Below are 15,212 nucleotides of genomic sequence, written 5' to 3'. Positions count from 1 at the left end.
TAGCTCATCGGTTATTTGGTCTAGTGATCAAAAGCAAACAATTGGTATCTAGAGCTTCGACGATTTATGATGACAGACAGTGACGCTGAGTCAGTCAAGTCCGGCAACGGCGGCTCCAAGGGAAACAAGCCCGGTAACGGCAGTTCCAAGGCGAACAAGAACGGCGACAAGATGAAAAACGACGTGAAGTCAGCGACTAGTGGTGGCGGAACGGGAGGGGCCAATATGCAGGCGCATCACAACATCCCCATCCAGTACCCGATGCTCACCGACGCCAATTATAGTGTGTGGGCGGTCAAGATGAAGATTATTCTCCGAACCCTTCGAGTGTGGGAGGCCATTACGAACGATGATGTCGATCAGGAGTGCGACGAAGGTGCCATGGCCGCCATAGCCCAGTCTGTGCCAGATTCCGTACTGATGATATTGGCGGAGTTCGAAACAACAAGAGAGGCGTGGAATATATACATGACCACCCCGTGTAATCTGATCAGCTAGAAAAAGATCAATGAGGATAAAAAAGCTCAGGAGCGACACACCCCTGTTGCAATCGAAAAATAGTGCCGATCAGCTTTTGTCGTTCGCGACATTCTACGTGGGTTCCGTAGAAGTCGATCGATCCGGCCAGTTACGAGCTAGCAAGACGCCTTGGTGGCACTGTAGATCCATAGCCAGCTGCTTGTGTGCTTGCACGTACGCACGTGTAGCTCATTGGTTATTTGGTCTAGCGATTAAAAGCCAACAATTGGTATCTAAAGCCTCGACGATCTACGATGACGGATAGTAACGCTGAGTCGGTCAAGTCCGGCAACGGCGGCTCGAAGGGGAACAAGTCCGACAACGGCGGTTCCAAGGCGAACAAGAACGGCGACAAGGTGAAAAACGGCGGGAAGTCAGCGACTAGTGGTGGCGGAACGGGAGGCGCCAACGTGCAGGCGCATCGCAACATCCCCATCCAGTACCCGATGCTCACCGACGCCAACTATGGCGTGTGGGCGGTAAAGATAAAGATTATTCTCCGAACCCTTCGAGTGTGGGAGGCCATTACGGACGATGATGTCGATCAGGAGTGCGACAAAGGTGCCATGGCCGTCATAGTCCAGTCTGTGCCAGATTCCGTGCTGATGATATTGGCGGAGTTCGAGACAGCAAGAGAGGCGTGGAATATATACATGACCACCCCGTGTAATGTGATCAGCCAGAAAGAGATCAATGAAGATAAAAAAGCTCAGGAGCGGCACTCCCCTGTTGCAATCGAAAAATAGTCCCGATCAGCTTTTGTCGTTCGCGACGTTCTACGTGGGTTCCGCCGAAGTCGATCGATCCGGCCAGTTATGAGCTAGCAAGACGCCTTGGTGGCACTGTAGATCCAAAGCTAGCTGCTTGTGTGCTTGCACGTACGCACGTGTAGCTCATCGGTTATTTGGTCTAGCGATCAAAAGCCAACAATTGGTACCTAGAGCCTCGGCGATCTACGATGACGGACAGTGATGCTGAGTCAGTCAAGTCCAGCAACGACGGTTCCAAGGGGAACAAGTTCGACAACGGCGGTTCCAAGGTGAACAAGAACGGTGACAAGGTGAAAAAGGGCGGCAAGTCAGCGACTAGTGATGGCGGAACGGGCGGCGCCAACGTGCAGGCGCATTGCAACATCCCCATCCAGTACCCGATGCTCACCGACGCCAACTATGGCGTGTGGGCGGTCAAGATCAAGATTATTCTCCGAACCCTTCGAGTGTGGGAGGCCATTACGGACGACGATGTCGACCAGGAGTGCGACGAAGGTGCCATGGCCGCCATAGCCCAGTCTGTGCCAGATTCCGTGCTGATGACATTGGCGGAGTTCGAGACAGCAAGAGAGGCGTGGAACGCACTCAAAGAGATGAGGATTGGAGAAGATCGCGTCACGAAGGCTCGGGCACAAGTGCTGAAGCGCCAATTTCACAAGTTGCAGATGGAGGAAACTGAATCGGTGAACAACTATGCCATGCGTCCGACTACTTTGGTGGGAGAGATCCGCGCGCTTGGTGCAAAGCTCGACGAGACCGAGATTGTGGAGAAGTTTTTTAGTTCAGTGACTGATAAATTCATGTACATCATCGGCACGCTCGAGCAGCTTTACGACATCGACGACATGACCATAACGGAGGCGATCGGACGCTTGCGGACATGGGAAGAGAATGCTCGTGGTTGTCGAAAGGGCAATGGAGGAGGTAGTGACCAACTCATGTACTCGCGCGTAGATTGGGAGTCCGCAAGTAGCAAAGGAAGGCCAACGTTGGCGAAGGCTCAAGCAACGCGAAGCGCGGCGGACAAACCGAAGAAGGCAAAGGAAAAGGCAAGCCACAAGGTCGTGGTAAGGCGGACCGATCTAAAGAGCGGAAGCCACGGAACTTGGATATGTCCGAGGTCAAGTTCTATAAATGCAACGAGATGGGTCACTTTGCGAAGGATTGTCCGGAGCCTAACAAGCGGGAGATCAAGGCAAATTTGGCAAAGAAGGAAGATGAACGTCCAGGTCTTCTGATGGCCGAAGTTTGTGATCTCGTCTAAACAGCGGTTGTGAAACCAAATCGGAAGGTGCTACTTCATGAGAAAAAGGTAACACCAAAGTTATCCGGGAGCCAAAACGTGTCGTGGTATCTCGACACGGGTGCCAGTAACCACATGACAGGGTGCAAGGAGAAGTTCCTCGAATATGATGTTCAAGGCTCGGTCAAGTTCGGTGATGGTTCAAATGTGGAGATTTGCAGGCAAGGTTCTGTCCTCTTTGAGGGTCTCACAGGAGAACATCGCATACTCATCGGAGTGTACTACATCCCACGGCTGCGCAACAACATCATCTCTGTCGGGAAACTTGACTAGAATGGATGCAAGGTGAATATTGAGAACGGAGTGATGACGATCTTCGACAACCTCCGAAACGTGCTAGCGCGTGTGAATCGCACGCGGAACAAGCTCTATATCCACAACCATGATCAATCTCAACCGGAGTGTTGGCTCGCCAAGAGTGATGATGATTCGTGGTTATGGCATGCTAGATTTGGACACGTTAACTTCTACGCTTTGAAGAAGATGTCGAAGATGGAGATGGTATCTGGGATGCCGTTTATCGACCATGTTGATCGAGTATGTGATGGGTGCTTGGTTGGAAAACAGCACCGCAGGCCGTTCCCTGCTCAGTCTACCTATCGTGCAAGTGATGCGATTGAGCTGCTTCATGGTGATCTATGTGGCCCTATCACCCCAGTAACTCACGGAGGAAAAAAGTATTTCTTCCTAGTGGTAAATGACTACTCGAGATATATGTGGGTCGTTCTCCTACGATCTAAAGATGAGGCGTATGAAGCGTTCAAGAAGCTAAAGGCTGCAACGGAGATGGAACACAAGCAGAAGGTTCGCGCTCTACGGGCAGATCGCGGCGGAGAGTTTACGTCAAACAGTTCAACGACTACTGCGAGAAGATTGACATAAAGAGGTTCCTCACGGCACCTTATACGCCGCAGCAGAACGGGGTTGTCGAAAGGAGCAATCGAACCGTCATTGACATGGCGAGAAGTTTACTGAAGAGCAAGAACTTGCCGGGGACTTTTTGGGGAGAAGCTATCTCGACGGCCGTCTATCTTCTCAACAGGGCTCCAACGAAGGCAGTGATCGGCAAGACTCCGTATGAAGCAATTTACGGACGGAAGCCGAATGTGTGTCATCTACGGACGTTTGGGTGTGTGGCACATGTGAAGATGGCGGAGCCGCATCTCTCAAAGCTTGCCGATCACAGCACCAAGATGGTGTTCATCGGATACAAGAGGAGTTCCGGCACCAAGGCATACCGCTTCTATGATACACGAACCAAGCGTCTACGGATTTCACGCGACGTCGTGTTTGAAGAAAACCAAGCGTGGAATTGAAGCGCAACAGCCAACGATGCTCCAAACGGTAACAACTTCACAGTTGAATTTCCAACTGATGATGATGCAGGGGAGGACGTCCAGGTGGTTGGCAAGACGCCCAACCAAGGTGACCACAATGGTAGTGATCATCATGGTGCCGACACGAACGACGACGCGCATGGGTCGCAAGGTGATAGCGACAACGCCGCGCAAGACACGGGTGAAGATCTCGGCAACCACATCGACAACGAGGCGCATAGTGACGATGACAATCAAGATGATGGTCACGATCACGACGACTACGCCGATGACGTGGATGCCAACGACCCGCCATCTACCATGCCCGAGACTCAACCATTTTTCTCAAGTGCATCGACACCGACACAATTTGTGTCGCCTCCTTCGCAAGCCACAACGGATTCTTCCGGGCCTCGTCGCTACAAGACCCTCAAGAAATTCTACAAGTACGCAAAGCCAGTTACGCTTGAGTACTCCGATTTGTGTTTACTCGGAGTTGAGGAGCCGACGAACTTCGTAGAGGCGAGCAAAAGTTCAAGTTGGATGCACACCATGAATGAGGATATGAAGGCGATCGAGAGCAATGGCACGTTGACTTTGGTAACCCGACCTCCGAACCAAAAGGCCATAGGTTTGAAGTGGGTTTACAAGTTTAAGAAGGACACGAAGGGTGCCATTGTGAAGTACAAGGCAAGACTCGTTGCAAAGGGCTACGTACAACGTTAAGGAGTTGACTATGAGGAGGTGTTTGCACCGGTTGCTCGAATCGAGACGGTGAGAGTGCTCCTAGCTTTGGCAGCACAAAAGGATTGGAAGGTTCATCATATGGATGTGAAATCCGCTTTCCTCAACGGCGACCTCAAAGAAGAAGTGTACGTGGAACAATCCCTCGGCTACAAGAAGAAATGCGAAGAAGGGAAAGTTTACAAGGTCAAGAAGGCACTTTATGGGTTGAAGCAAGCGCTAAGAGCTTGGAACTCAATGTTAGACCGAAGTTTGGTCTCGCACAGGTTCAAAAGATGTCTCCTCGAGGATGCAAAAGACAGTCAACTAAGCATCAAAGTACAGGTGAAGGTTGAAGACATGACCAGCGAGAAGAGTTGTCGTCAAGCTATGGATGAGCCGACAACAAGAAAGACGATCTCTGAAATGCTACTAGAAACGGCAAAAGCAATGCCGAGGATAAAAATTACGAGCTAGCAAGACGCCTTGGTGGCACTGTAGATCCAAAGCCAGCTGCTTGTGTGCTTGCACGTACGCACGAGTAGCTCATCGGTGATTTGGTCTAGCGATCAAAAGCCAACATTTTGGAGATGTCACACACGGCCTCCTTGAGGGTGGCGTAGGCTTTACTGAGTCACCCACCTACCCCTGTGTAGGAACGACCCCTCGTGGGCTCATGGCTCAGGGAAGTGGAAGAGAAGATGAGCTTGGCCTGACAGCATTCAGTCGGCAGCGCAACCCGTACTCCTTCAAGGCCAAGGTGACCCCGGTCGGTGGATTCGGTGGCCTCCCCTAGCTAGCCTGTCGGGGATGGCCGGCGCGTGGCTAACCCCAACCTCCCGGCCCCGTGGGAGGGTAAGCACACCTTGGAAAGTACCCAGTTTTGGGACAATGGGTAGGGGCACTTGGGTCATGCCGGACAGGGAACAACCATATCAGGACTCCCTGGATTCCCCACGCTCTCTTTACAGGACCACCACCCAGAGCTCTTCCAGTGGTTGAGGTCACACCCCTCTATCGGGCGGGTTGTCAAGCGCTCTCCCTTGACCTCTGTTAGTTGGTGTGGCATCCAAAATTACATCATGATGCTGAGTACGATGGGGTCCAAGATCTAACAGAATACCTCCAGCTTTACACGACGGCCTTGCATGCCACTGGAGGGTCGGATTCTGCCATGACGATGACAAGAACAACTACCGAACTGAGTCGCTAGATTTTGACGTTGCTAAATTCATGTTACCTTACAATGTTAACCTTGGTCGCCCAGCCATGGGTAAATTTATGGTGGCATCCCACTACGTCTATATGACGATCAAAATAACATGACCAAAAGGGCCTATATGTGTCCTTTCTCACCTCCCCGATGGCGTGATATGCGCTGAAAAGATGTACCTGGCTGCTATCACCAAGGAAGGGATTACCAGGAATGAGGAGCCCACTCTCCCAAGCCCTTGAAGGTCAAGGATCTTCACGGAGGCTGCTGTCACCACAAAAAAATATCCCCCTCGGGGATGATCCTAGCCAAGTCATTAAGATTTGGGACCAACTCGATCCCAAATTGGAAAGCGTACTCATCTCCTTCCATTGGCTAATGCCAACGTGTTTGCTTGGTAACCGTCGGATATGTCCGGGCTCTCCAGGCAGGTGATCTAGCACTACTTATGCTTATGTTCGGGAGGAAGACCCGTTAAGCAAAAAATTCAGCGCCAGGCGCCTGACCAGCAGAAGTTTATACAACAAGAGGTCGAAAGGCTACAAAAGGCAGGCTTCATCCGGGAAGTTATGCACCCTGACTGGATAGCCAACCTCGTGGTAGTCCCCAAAGCTAATGGAGATGTGAGAATGTATATAGACTTCAGTGATATAAACAAGGCATGCCCCAAAGACCCATACCCTTTGCCACACATCGATCAGATTGTGGACTCCACTTCCAGGTGCGATTTTCTATGCTTATTAGATGCCTATTCAAGGTATCACCAAGTCCGAATGGTAGAGGGGTGTGATGAGAAAACAATCTTTGTCACACCTGTGGGGACTTTCTGCTACGTATGCATGCCTTTCGGACTGAAAAACATGGGCTCAATGTACGAACGCACCATGAGAATTTTCTTAGCCCTCAGATCAGGCGTAATGTGGAAGCCTATGTCAATGACTTGGTAGTCAAGACGCGGGATAAATCTACACACTTGGAAGGTTTGGCCGAAACCTTCGGTAGCCTACAAAAATGTGCATGAAGCTCAATCCCAGCAAGTGCATATTCGTTGTCCCATCCTAAAAGTTGCTAGGATTCCTGGTATTCAACAGAGAAATCGAGGTTAACCCAAAAAAGATAAAAGCCATCGAGAAGATGAGGACACCTGCTCATCTTAAAGATGTGCATCACCTTGCTGGTTGCAGGCGGCGTTGGGATGATTTGTCTCCAAGCTAGGAGAGAAGGCTCTACCCCTATTCACACTCCTCAAGAGGACCAGTCCATTCCGGTGGACCCCAGAAGCAGAGCAGGCCCTCCAGCAAATGAAAGTATATCTGACTTCACCGCCTGTCATAGTGTCTCCCGAACCCCGACAACCATTGCTCTTGTATATCTCTTCGACCCCCCATGTTGTGAGTGCGCCATTGGTTGTCAAGCAGGAGGTCCTCCAGGTCCAAGAGGGACCTATGGAACAGGATGTAGAAAAATGGTTTGTCCAGTGACTTGTGTACTTTGTGACCAAGGTGCTACATGATGCGGAGATCCGGCATCCCACTATCTAGAATATGTTATATGCCATAATTATCGCCTCTCAAAAGTTATGACACTATTTCCAGGCCCACCCACTATCGGTACTATCCTCCTTTACCTTGGACCTATCCTCTCAAACTGGAGGCCACAGGACGCATCGTCGAGTGCGCTGCGGAACTGGCAGAATTTGAGATGCTATAGTGGAATAACAATAGAAAAGCTCCCCATGTAAACCAGGCCTAGCTTGCAATATTGAGGCAATCTGATTCCGATTCGAAGCCCATGTGACGTTGAGACATGTCCAACATGAAATGTATTGGGCAGTGGAAAATTTTATATTCATTAATAACCTTGTCATAAAGAAAACATGACAGGTTGTTGCCATTGTTGTAACTTCTCATCTCTAACATATTGATGGTGTTTAGCATATTGGATAAAACAAGGCAAGAAAAATACTTATGTTACATATCCTCTTTATATTTCCAAATATATATGAAGTGTTTAGGTGGGCTGATGTCTTCAATAAGAATTTGTAATATTTACTTGATGTTGTAATGCACCCAACGATCTGATGAATCATTATGGTTCTGGTCAGATGAATTGATGGCATGAATACATTCTATCAAAATATGTAATTCACTCGTGGATCCTTATGATACGGGTTATTGTGCATATGAAATAAATCAACCTCAACTTGGCTTAGGTAGAAATGACATGTGCATCAGTGACATGTGAGTTCAAATAGGGGAACGACTCTGCTAGAAGTGAATTGTTCCATTTACCAAGCTACAGAGATTCATATCCTGTGTTACCCAATGTACATGTACATATCCCCCAAAAATAATAGTAAGAGTATACTATTCTCAAATCATATTCATTCTGTGAAAATTTCTCCTTGCGTACATAAATGCATGCCCAAGCTGTAGAGAGCCAAATATGAGCAACAATAGTGTAAGTGTGGGTCACTGATTAATCGAGGCAACCCGGCAAAACCATCATACATATGAAATATCTTCTCATGCATATTAGTGCTTGCTAGTTCAATAAATGACATAATCAGGTTGTAATTGGAATAGATCTAGATAAACAATAATTGTAAATAATGTGTTATTATATTTCACATTAGGATATCCATTACTAAATTATTCATGGGGGTCCTTTTAGTTTGTACTCCCTCCGTTCCAAAATAGATGACCCAACTTTATACTAAAATTAGTACAAAGTTGGGTCATCTATTTTGGAACGGAGGGAGTAGGTTGATAAACATGAAGCAATGATACCACGTCGAGTGACAACCAGTTTCATGTGATGCATAATATTGGAGTAAGATTCTATAAATTTCTTCGACTGATTGAATGTGCATATATATATGTGATTATTTATTCTTGGCCATGGCCCTTTCTTTTATGTAGCTAGTCTTTCGCTATTAATATATGCATCCGGCCCAAACATTAAAATGTTGATAAGTTGCTCATGCTTATCTTATTGTATATCAATTGAAGTCATTAAGTCAAACATGGGAATATTTCACCTTTCTTCCATGAAGGTGAGACTAAAATACGACAAACGTGAGAGTACCCCCACCGCCACCCCCACCCAACATGAGGCCACCGCTTCGGCGTGCATAGACCATCCACCCAACCAGGGGCAATCGAGGCCTCGCTGCCACCCTCACTGGTAGCCACATAGGCTCTTCTAGTGGATGCCCTCTAGCCGACAATAAGAAGAGGGTTGGAGGAGCGTGCGACAATGACAAAATCCTAATCACCCTTGAATGGCATGCAGAGAGTGATGCGAGGGTGAATCGCATGATGAAACTATCAATTTCTTCTCTATGCTATGGTTGATCTTACGCCATATCCTCATCTCGGTGATATCTAGTCAAGCTGGTAGAAAGGACTTTTTTAGCTTCGAGTGTTATGAATACCTGATCCATATGCTAGTTACTCCAATTCAGTATCTCACTTTCCAATGTAAATCAATGTAACTAGCATCGAGTGTTGCCGAGATTTGTGAAATGTTCTGTCACTCACCCTCGTCATAACTTGTTATTCTCTGGTGGTGCACATGTCATTGTTTTCTCTGACAGTAGTTTGTCTAGAGAATGTTATCCTATTTAATTTTTCTGCATTAGTCAATAATATACAACAAAAATTACAGGAGAAACATTGTAGCCAGAATGTGCAGCTTGATATAACACATTCAGATTTATGAAAAAAATCAATATATCAAACTTTATATATATGTGTGAATCATTTTATTTATCCACATCATAAAAGATTTATCTAGGATGTATTTTGCAAAAGATAAAAAACTCGTATTCTCGACCGGCATGATAAAACTGCATGTATAATTATTATCACAAATTGACAACTTTCTTGGATTTTTTTATGTTTATGATTGGTTGGCGATCTTTGCATCTGTCCCACTGACATTTTTGTTGATTTTTGTGGCTGTTTCGCTATGTAATTTGCGAATGTTTTTTCTATAGCATTTTTTTCCTTGGGTAATGTTGCCTTCATATTACTGTTGGCCTTGCGGAGTTTCTATAGACCTTATGCAAAATTATGTACTCCCTCCGTTTCTTTTTACTCTGAATATGAGCTTGTCTCAAGTCAAACTCTTCAATGTTTGACTAACTTTTATACAAAAATAATAAATACAAAATTGACATCATTAGATCCTTTTTTGAATAAATTTGTCATATTATATTTATTTGGTATTGTAGATCTTGATATTTTTCCTATAAATATATTCAAGCTTCACAAAATTTGGCTTCGGACAAATATAATAAATGGAGTAAAAACAACAGAGGGAGAACATATATGCCTTTCCTTGTCTATATGTGCCTCATAGATGCAAACCCAAATGGCTAATTTCTCGACGCCTATGTATGCGATCCTTTTTGTGTGTGACCGTATGCATATGCATACAGCATACATGCATGTACTGGACTCGGGATCTGACTGAGTTTGGATCTCAGTACGGGAAGCCGGCGTTCGGTTGATGGAGCCCCTGCTGCACTGTCTCCTTCCCGGCAGGGAACTCCGGAGGCGGCAGCATCACATTAAGCCATTGGTCTATCTACATGTCTAGCCCTGCGTCGAACCCCGGCGGCTTAGGCATCGTCATCTGCATCTGCTCCATATCCATCCCGGCGGCCAACCCTGGCGGCGGAGGCGTCTCCTGCATATCCATCCCGGCGGCGACCACCTGAGACGGAGGCAGCGCCGCCATCACCATCTGCTGCATATCCATCGCGGCCTCGAACCCCTGCTCCTGTGGCGAAGGCAGCAGAAACCAGGGCCAGCCCTGGGCCATGGCGAAGAGTGCGACCGCCTAGGGCCCAGCCCGAGCAGGGGCCCATATCCTGTAATGTATGTGTACTATATGATGTAGAAGGAAAAAAGAAGAAGCAGCGATGGCAGCAGGCCCAGCCATTCTGTTACGCGCATGTTGCTCTTTCTGAGAACGCCGCCGTCACCTCCTCTCGTTTCTTCTCCCAGTCTCTTTTCTTCAATAGTTCAACTTTTCCCCAATTAATTGACCCAAGTTCCCAAAGGCCGGCGCTACAAACGATGCTAGCCAATGGATTGTTTCGTTGTATTATTAGTCCTTCATTATTTGATGGGTTCCTCAACCTGGTTCTTCCATCTTTTAAGTACTCTGTGGCGATAAAGCCTCGATGGGCATCGGCGAGGACTAACGCGGCGAACCAGCCACACACCACCCCGATGCTCGAGGCGTTGAGGGCAGCGCAGGCCGCAGCGTGTTCCAGCGACCGGTGAGAAGCTGGCCGTGGCGAGGCGAGGGGCCAAACCATGAAGTTTCTGAGTTTTAGACTGCACGTAGAAACTGGAACTCCATCCCGTCGTTGGCGGTGCCGCTGCTGCTACCGAACTCGAAGGTGCTGCCACTGAAGATCTGGGGCGGCGGCGGCGGGCCCACCTCCGCCATGTGGCTCATGTGGGAGTGCATCGCCTCGAGGAGAACCTGGTTGGCGCGATCGGAGACAACGCCCTTCACCTGCATCAGCGCCGCAAAGAAGGTCGCCATGTCCTTGTCCCTAGGGCTGGACGTACGAACGGGCTTTTTAACTCGGCTCGAAGCTCATTCTAGCTCGGCCCGATTGGGCTCGGCCCGACAAGTGAAAAGGACGAGCCGAGCTGGAAATATAGGCCCGTTCCGCGACCAAGCCGAGCCTGTTTTTGCTCGGTCCAGCTCGGTGGCCCGTTTCGTAACGCACTCAAATTTTAAGATTCCACAGCCAGCGCTACACAAGCAGGCTAAGCCCAATACGAAGCGAACCCCTTTTCCCTGACCTACACGAGCAGCATGCACCCATGCACCACATCCTGCACCATCCCCGCCGCCGCCGCCGCCGCCGCACACATCGGTCGCTATCAGTCGCTCCCAGCCTCCTTCCTTACAATCTCTTCTTCTTCCCAACACCATCCATTGATCTGCCATTCTCTTTCCAAGTAAGAAAAGGAGGGGGTGACGTTGCGGCGGCGCTGGGCAACATGCCGCAGGGGCAGGACAACGCGACCCCGCTGGACGCTGCGCCCACGCATGCCGTCGTCGACGCGCACGCACGCAGGCATGACATCGCCACCGAGCGCACGCACGCACGCCGGTGCTCGCGCGCTACCCATCCTCGTCCTTCTCTGCTCCTAGTCCTCCCCAACGTCGGCCGTTGCGTCCCCGCCTTATCCTCAAAGCCGCGCCGCCACTTCCATGCCGCCACACTGCCCACATCGCTCGCCGTCCCGTCACGCACACACCATGCTCTGCTCTGGCTCGCCGCTGGCCACTCATGCACACAGCAGTACAGCATGCACCAAGACTTCTCTGTCCACTCACGAGCCGCTCGGGCTGGACCGAGTCAGTGCAAAAACGAGCCGAGCCACCCAAATGCAGCTCGTTGGTTTCACGAGCCTAGCCGACAGGGCCGAGCCGGCAAAATCCGAGGCCCTGTGCCAAACTCGAAAATGGGCCTTACCTCACCAAATCCTTGATTTTATTTTGTTTCTTTCTACGCTTTTGGTAACCAGATTCATGTTCTCTAATCAAAGACATGACTTGGATCATGCAATACGAGACGCTTAATAGATGAAAAAATTAATAGCTAGAAGATTTTTGCAGAACTAAATAGCAGATGTAAATCGCAACTCACAATCAAGGCCTCACGTGCTCGCCGGTTATCAAAGCTACGACGCTTAAGAAATTGGAGATCGGAAGATGGCTTGAACCTTCCATTCCTTCATGTCCTCCCTGCCGTGCTGCCGTTCGTGGTCCTGCTCTCCTGGAGGAGACCGAAGAATGGATATAACCTACAATTTAGCTTAACTCGGCCGCCGGAGGAGAAAATCAAGAGATTGGCTTTGTTCGTCTCAATGGATCGCTGGATTTTTTTTCTTAGGCAGATCGATCACTTTTTTTGAGAGAAGGCAGATCGATCGCTGGAAGATCGATCGCTGGATGAGGCGCACGTCCCAATTGGGGCCTGTTTCACCCAGAGGAAAGACGGAAGGAGGCCCGTGTACAAAGGATAAAAGACCCAGCCAATTGGACTTTGCCTAGCCGTGCGTACAAAATCTGAGGCCCCTGAAAACTGGGGGCCCTGTGCCGGCGCACAGGTTGCACCTCCATGGGCTCGGGCCTGCTAGCTGAGCCGAGCCGCTCCAGAGCGAGCTAAACTGTGGCTCGGACCTAACTCGGCTCGGCTCGGCTCGTGTCTAGCCCTACTTGTCCCCCATGTCGCCCACGATTCGGGTCGAACCAAGCCTCTATATGCCCCCCCCCCCCACATAACGCTATTTCGCCATGGCCTTGTCCGTGCGCCCGGTCCAGCTTTTCGAGCTTCTTATCTTCACCGGCAGCGCCCTTCCCCGCGCCCTTCCCAGCACCCTCCCCCGCCAGCAAGCGGTCGTTGGCAGCGCCCTCCTCCCTCGCGCCAGCCCCAGCAGCCTCCCCCGCCAGGAAGCGTTCCACGACGGAGTCGACCGAGGGGTGGCCGAAGGAGATGGCCCTGCAGCGGGGAGAGAAGGCGAGGGCGGCCACCTGGGCGCCGGTCAAGACCGACAGATCGGTGGCCTTTGTGAAGAACCCCACGCGGCGCTTGGAGTAGCAGACGTACCGGGCATCCTCCTGCTCGATCCAGCCGATACCGGTCTTCTTCAGGCCGCTGCCACCTCTCCGGTTGGTTGGCGCCATTGCTCGCTTGCTCGGTGGCTAGCCTCAGAGAAAGGGAGGAAGAGGAGTGGTTGTGGGTGTGGCTTCGTCTCGGGGTCGGGGGGGGGGGGGGGGGGGTTTATATAGATATGATTGGGTATGCGCTGAGCTGTATACATTAAACTCACGCGTCAAAGGATAACTACGTACAACGTATTATTTAGAAGGGAAACGTTTCGAGCCAGCAGACCGGCCGAACTTTCCGCCGGTTTCCTACGCCATGCTGGCGCTCGCGCCCATGAAAACAAACGTTCCCCGCGACCAAGTGTACATGGGTGGGCCCGCGCACGAAACTGCTTTTTTCCTTTCCTCTTTTCTTCAACCCCCAGCCGGCGACGAAGTGCTACCACCGGCCAGCGAGATGTTGCAACATTGCTCTACGGGACGGCGAGGAGCACAGGAAGGGCGTGAGGCGGAGCTCGCCGCCGTCGGCCTCCATCCCACGCGCCAGATCCTCGACGGCCTCGTCCACGGCCGGGAGCTACTGCTCCATCCCCTGCCCGCGCGGCCACCATGACCGCCGCCGCGACGCACATTTTGCTCGGAACTGAGCCGGTGAGCCTAGTAGATGTGGAGCAGCCACGGCGGAGCCTTGCATGATGGTTTGCTACGAGCGACTGTTATTTGGGGAGTGCACGCGATGCTGCTGTTCTGCCGCCCATGGCCGGTGCTGCCAAGGGCGCCATATGCCGGCGAACAAGCAGAAGCCGACGTGCTGCACGGGAATGCTTCAACCGGCTACGACAAAGCTGTTAACGGCACTGGTCGAAGCTGCAACCAGAGACATAAATTGCTACATGCGCCATTATTTCTGCAGGGACAAGATAAAACAGGTGTTACAACCGGTGCACATAGGAGCTACAACCGTCAAAGCCAAATGCTATGACCGGTGACAATTTTGCTGGAACCAGAGAGAGAATGAGTTTCGATGGACATGCATCAGAGCTGCAACCAGTACTGAAAAATGCTACATCCGGCAACCAAAAAAGCTACATCCGGCTTTAGAAAAAGCTTCAACTAGATATGGGGTAGCTCGAGGTCGGCCACCGCGCAGCGCAAAAAGCTGCAACCGGTGACGAGAAAAGCTACAACCCGCTTCTAGAAAAGCTTCAAACAGAAAACGGCTAACTAGTAACGGCGGCCGGCGAAGATGAAGCTGTGTGGCCGTGCTACAATGGGCGCATGGCGAGCTACGACACGGCCGGTGGTGATGCTGGAACCATCACCTGGATATGCTACATTGTTTTTGTGTTGGAACCGGCATTTTTCTTTTTGCTACGACCGTGTGTGGTTTTTTTGCTACTACCGTCCACAATTTTTACTACATCCATTTTCTCACGACGGCCAGATGCCGGTGGTGGGTTTCTGTGAATTCCGGCGGCGAGATCCAGCACGCGGGGTGGGGGGGGGGGCGAATGCTGCAGCCGGTCGTCGGCGAGCTGCTAGGGGCTCGCGGCGGGCTGCAACCTCGACCGGCTGTAACCATGGCCGCACGTTGCTGCATCCATGGAGGTTTCAGAAACACACGAAGACGACATAGGTGAGGGGCGGGCGACCAGCGACGAGGGCGTCCACCGTCGGCGACCGACGGCGAGGGCGACCGGTGGTGAGGAGGCGAGGCGAGG

At 50.5% G+C, this 15,212-nt stretch overlaps 1 protein-coding gene and 1 pseudogene across 1 annotated transcript; one reads left to right on the top strand and one right to left on the bottom strand.

Annotated features, from left to right (window-relative positions):
• Nucleotides 1-3,084: 3,084 nt before the first annotated feature.
• On the top strand, nt 3,085-4,634 carry LOC147982563 (uncharacterized). Its single transcript, XM_087516348.1, has 3 exons — nt 3,085-3,396; nt 3,465-3,657; nt 3,979-4,634. The coding sequence occupies exons 1-3, from the start codon at nt 3,085-3,087 to the stop codon at nt 4,632-4,634; spliced, it is 1,161 nt and encodes a 386-aa protein (XP_087372474.1).
• Nucleotides 4,635-10,332: 5,698 nt separating this feature from the next.
• Nucleotides 10,333-13,569, bottom strand: LOC125547395 (uncharacterized; annotated as a pseudogene).
• Nucleotides 13,570-15,212: the final 1,643 nt, after the last annotated feature.

The sequence above is a fragment of the Triticum urartu genome, chromosome 3A, assembly GCF_056163025.1.
Source record: "Triticum urartu cultivar PI428250 chromosome 3A, HENAU_Tu73, whole genome shotgun sequence".
NCBI classification, from domain to species: domain Eukaryota; kingdom Viridiplantae; phylum Streptophyta; class Magnoliopsida; order Poales; family Poaceae; genus Triticum; species Triticum urartu.
Note: the sequence above shows the minus strand (reverse complement) of the source record. Positions and strands in the feature narration are given on the sequence as shown.

What these genes read in the sequence shown, in the direction of transcription:
- LOC147982563 (XM_087516348.1), top strand. Translation starts at nt 3,085, where the DNA reads ATGGAGATGGTATCTGGGATGCCGTTTATCGACCATGTTGATCGAGTA. An exon ending in AGATGGAACACAAGCAGAAG is followed by an intron (nt 3,397 to 3,464) that starts GTTCGCGCTCTA and finishes TACTGCGAGAAG; the next exon opens with ATTGACATAAAGAGGTTCCT. An exon ending in TCCAACGAAGGCAGTGATCG is followed by an intron (nt 3,658 to 3,978) that starts GCAAGACTCCGT and finishes ATGATGATGCAG; the next exon opens with GGGAGGACGTCCAGGTGGTT.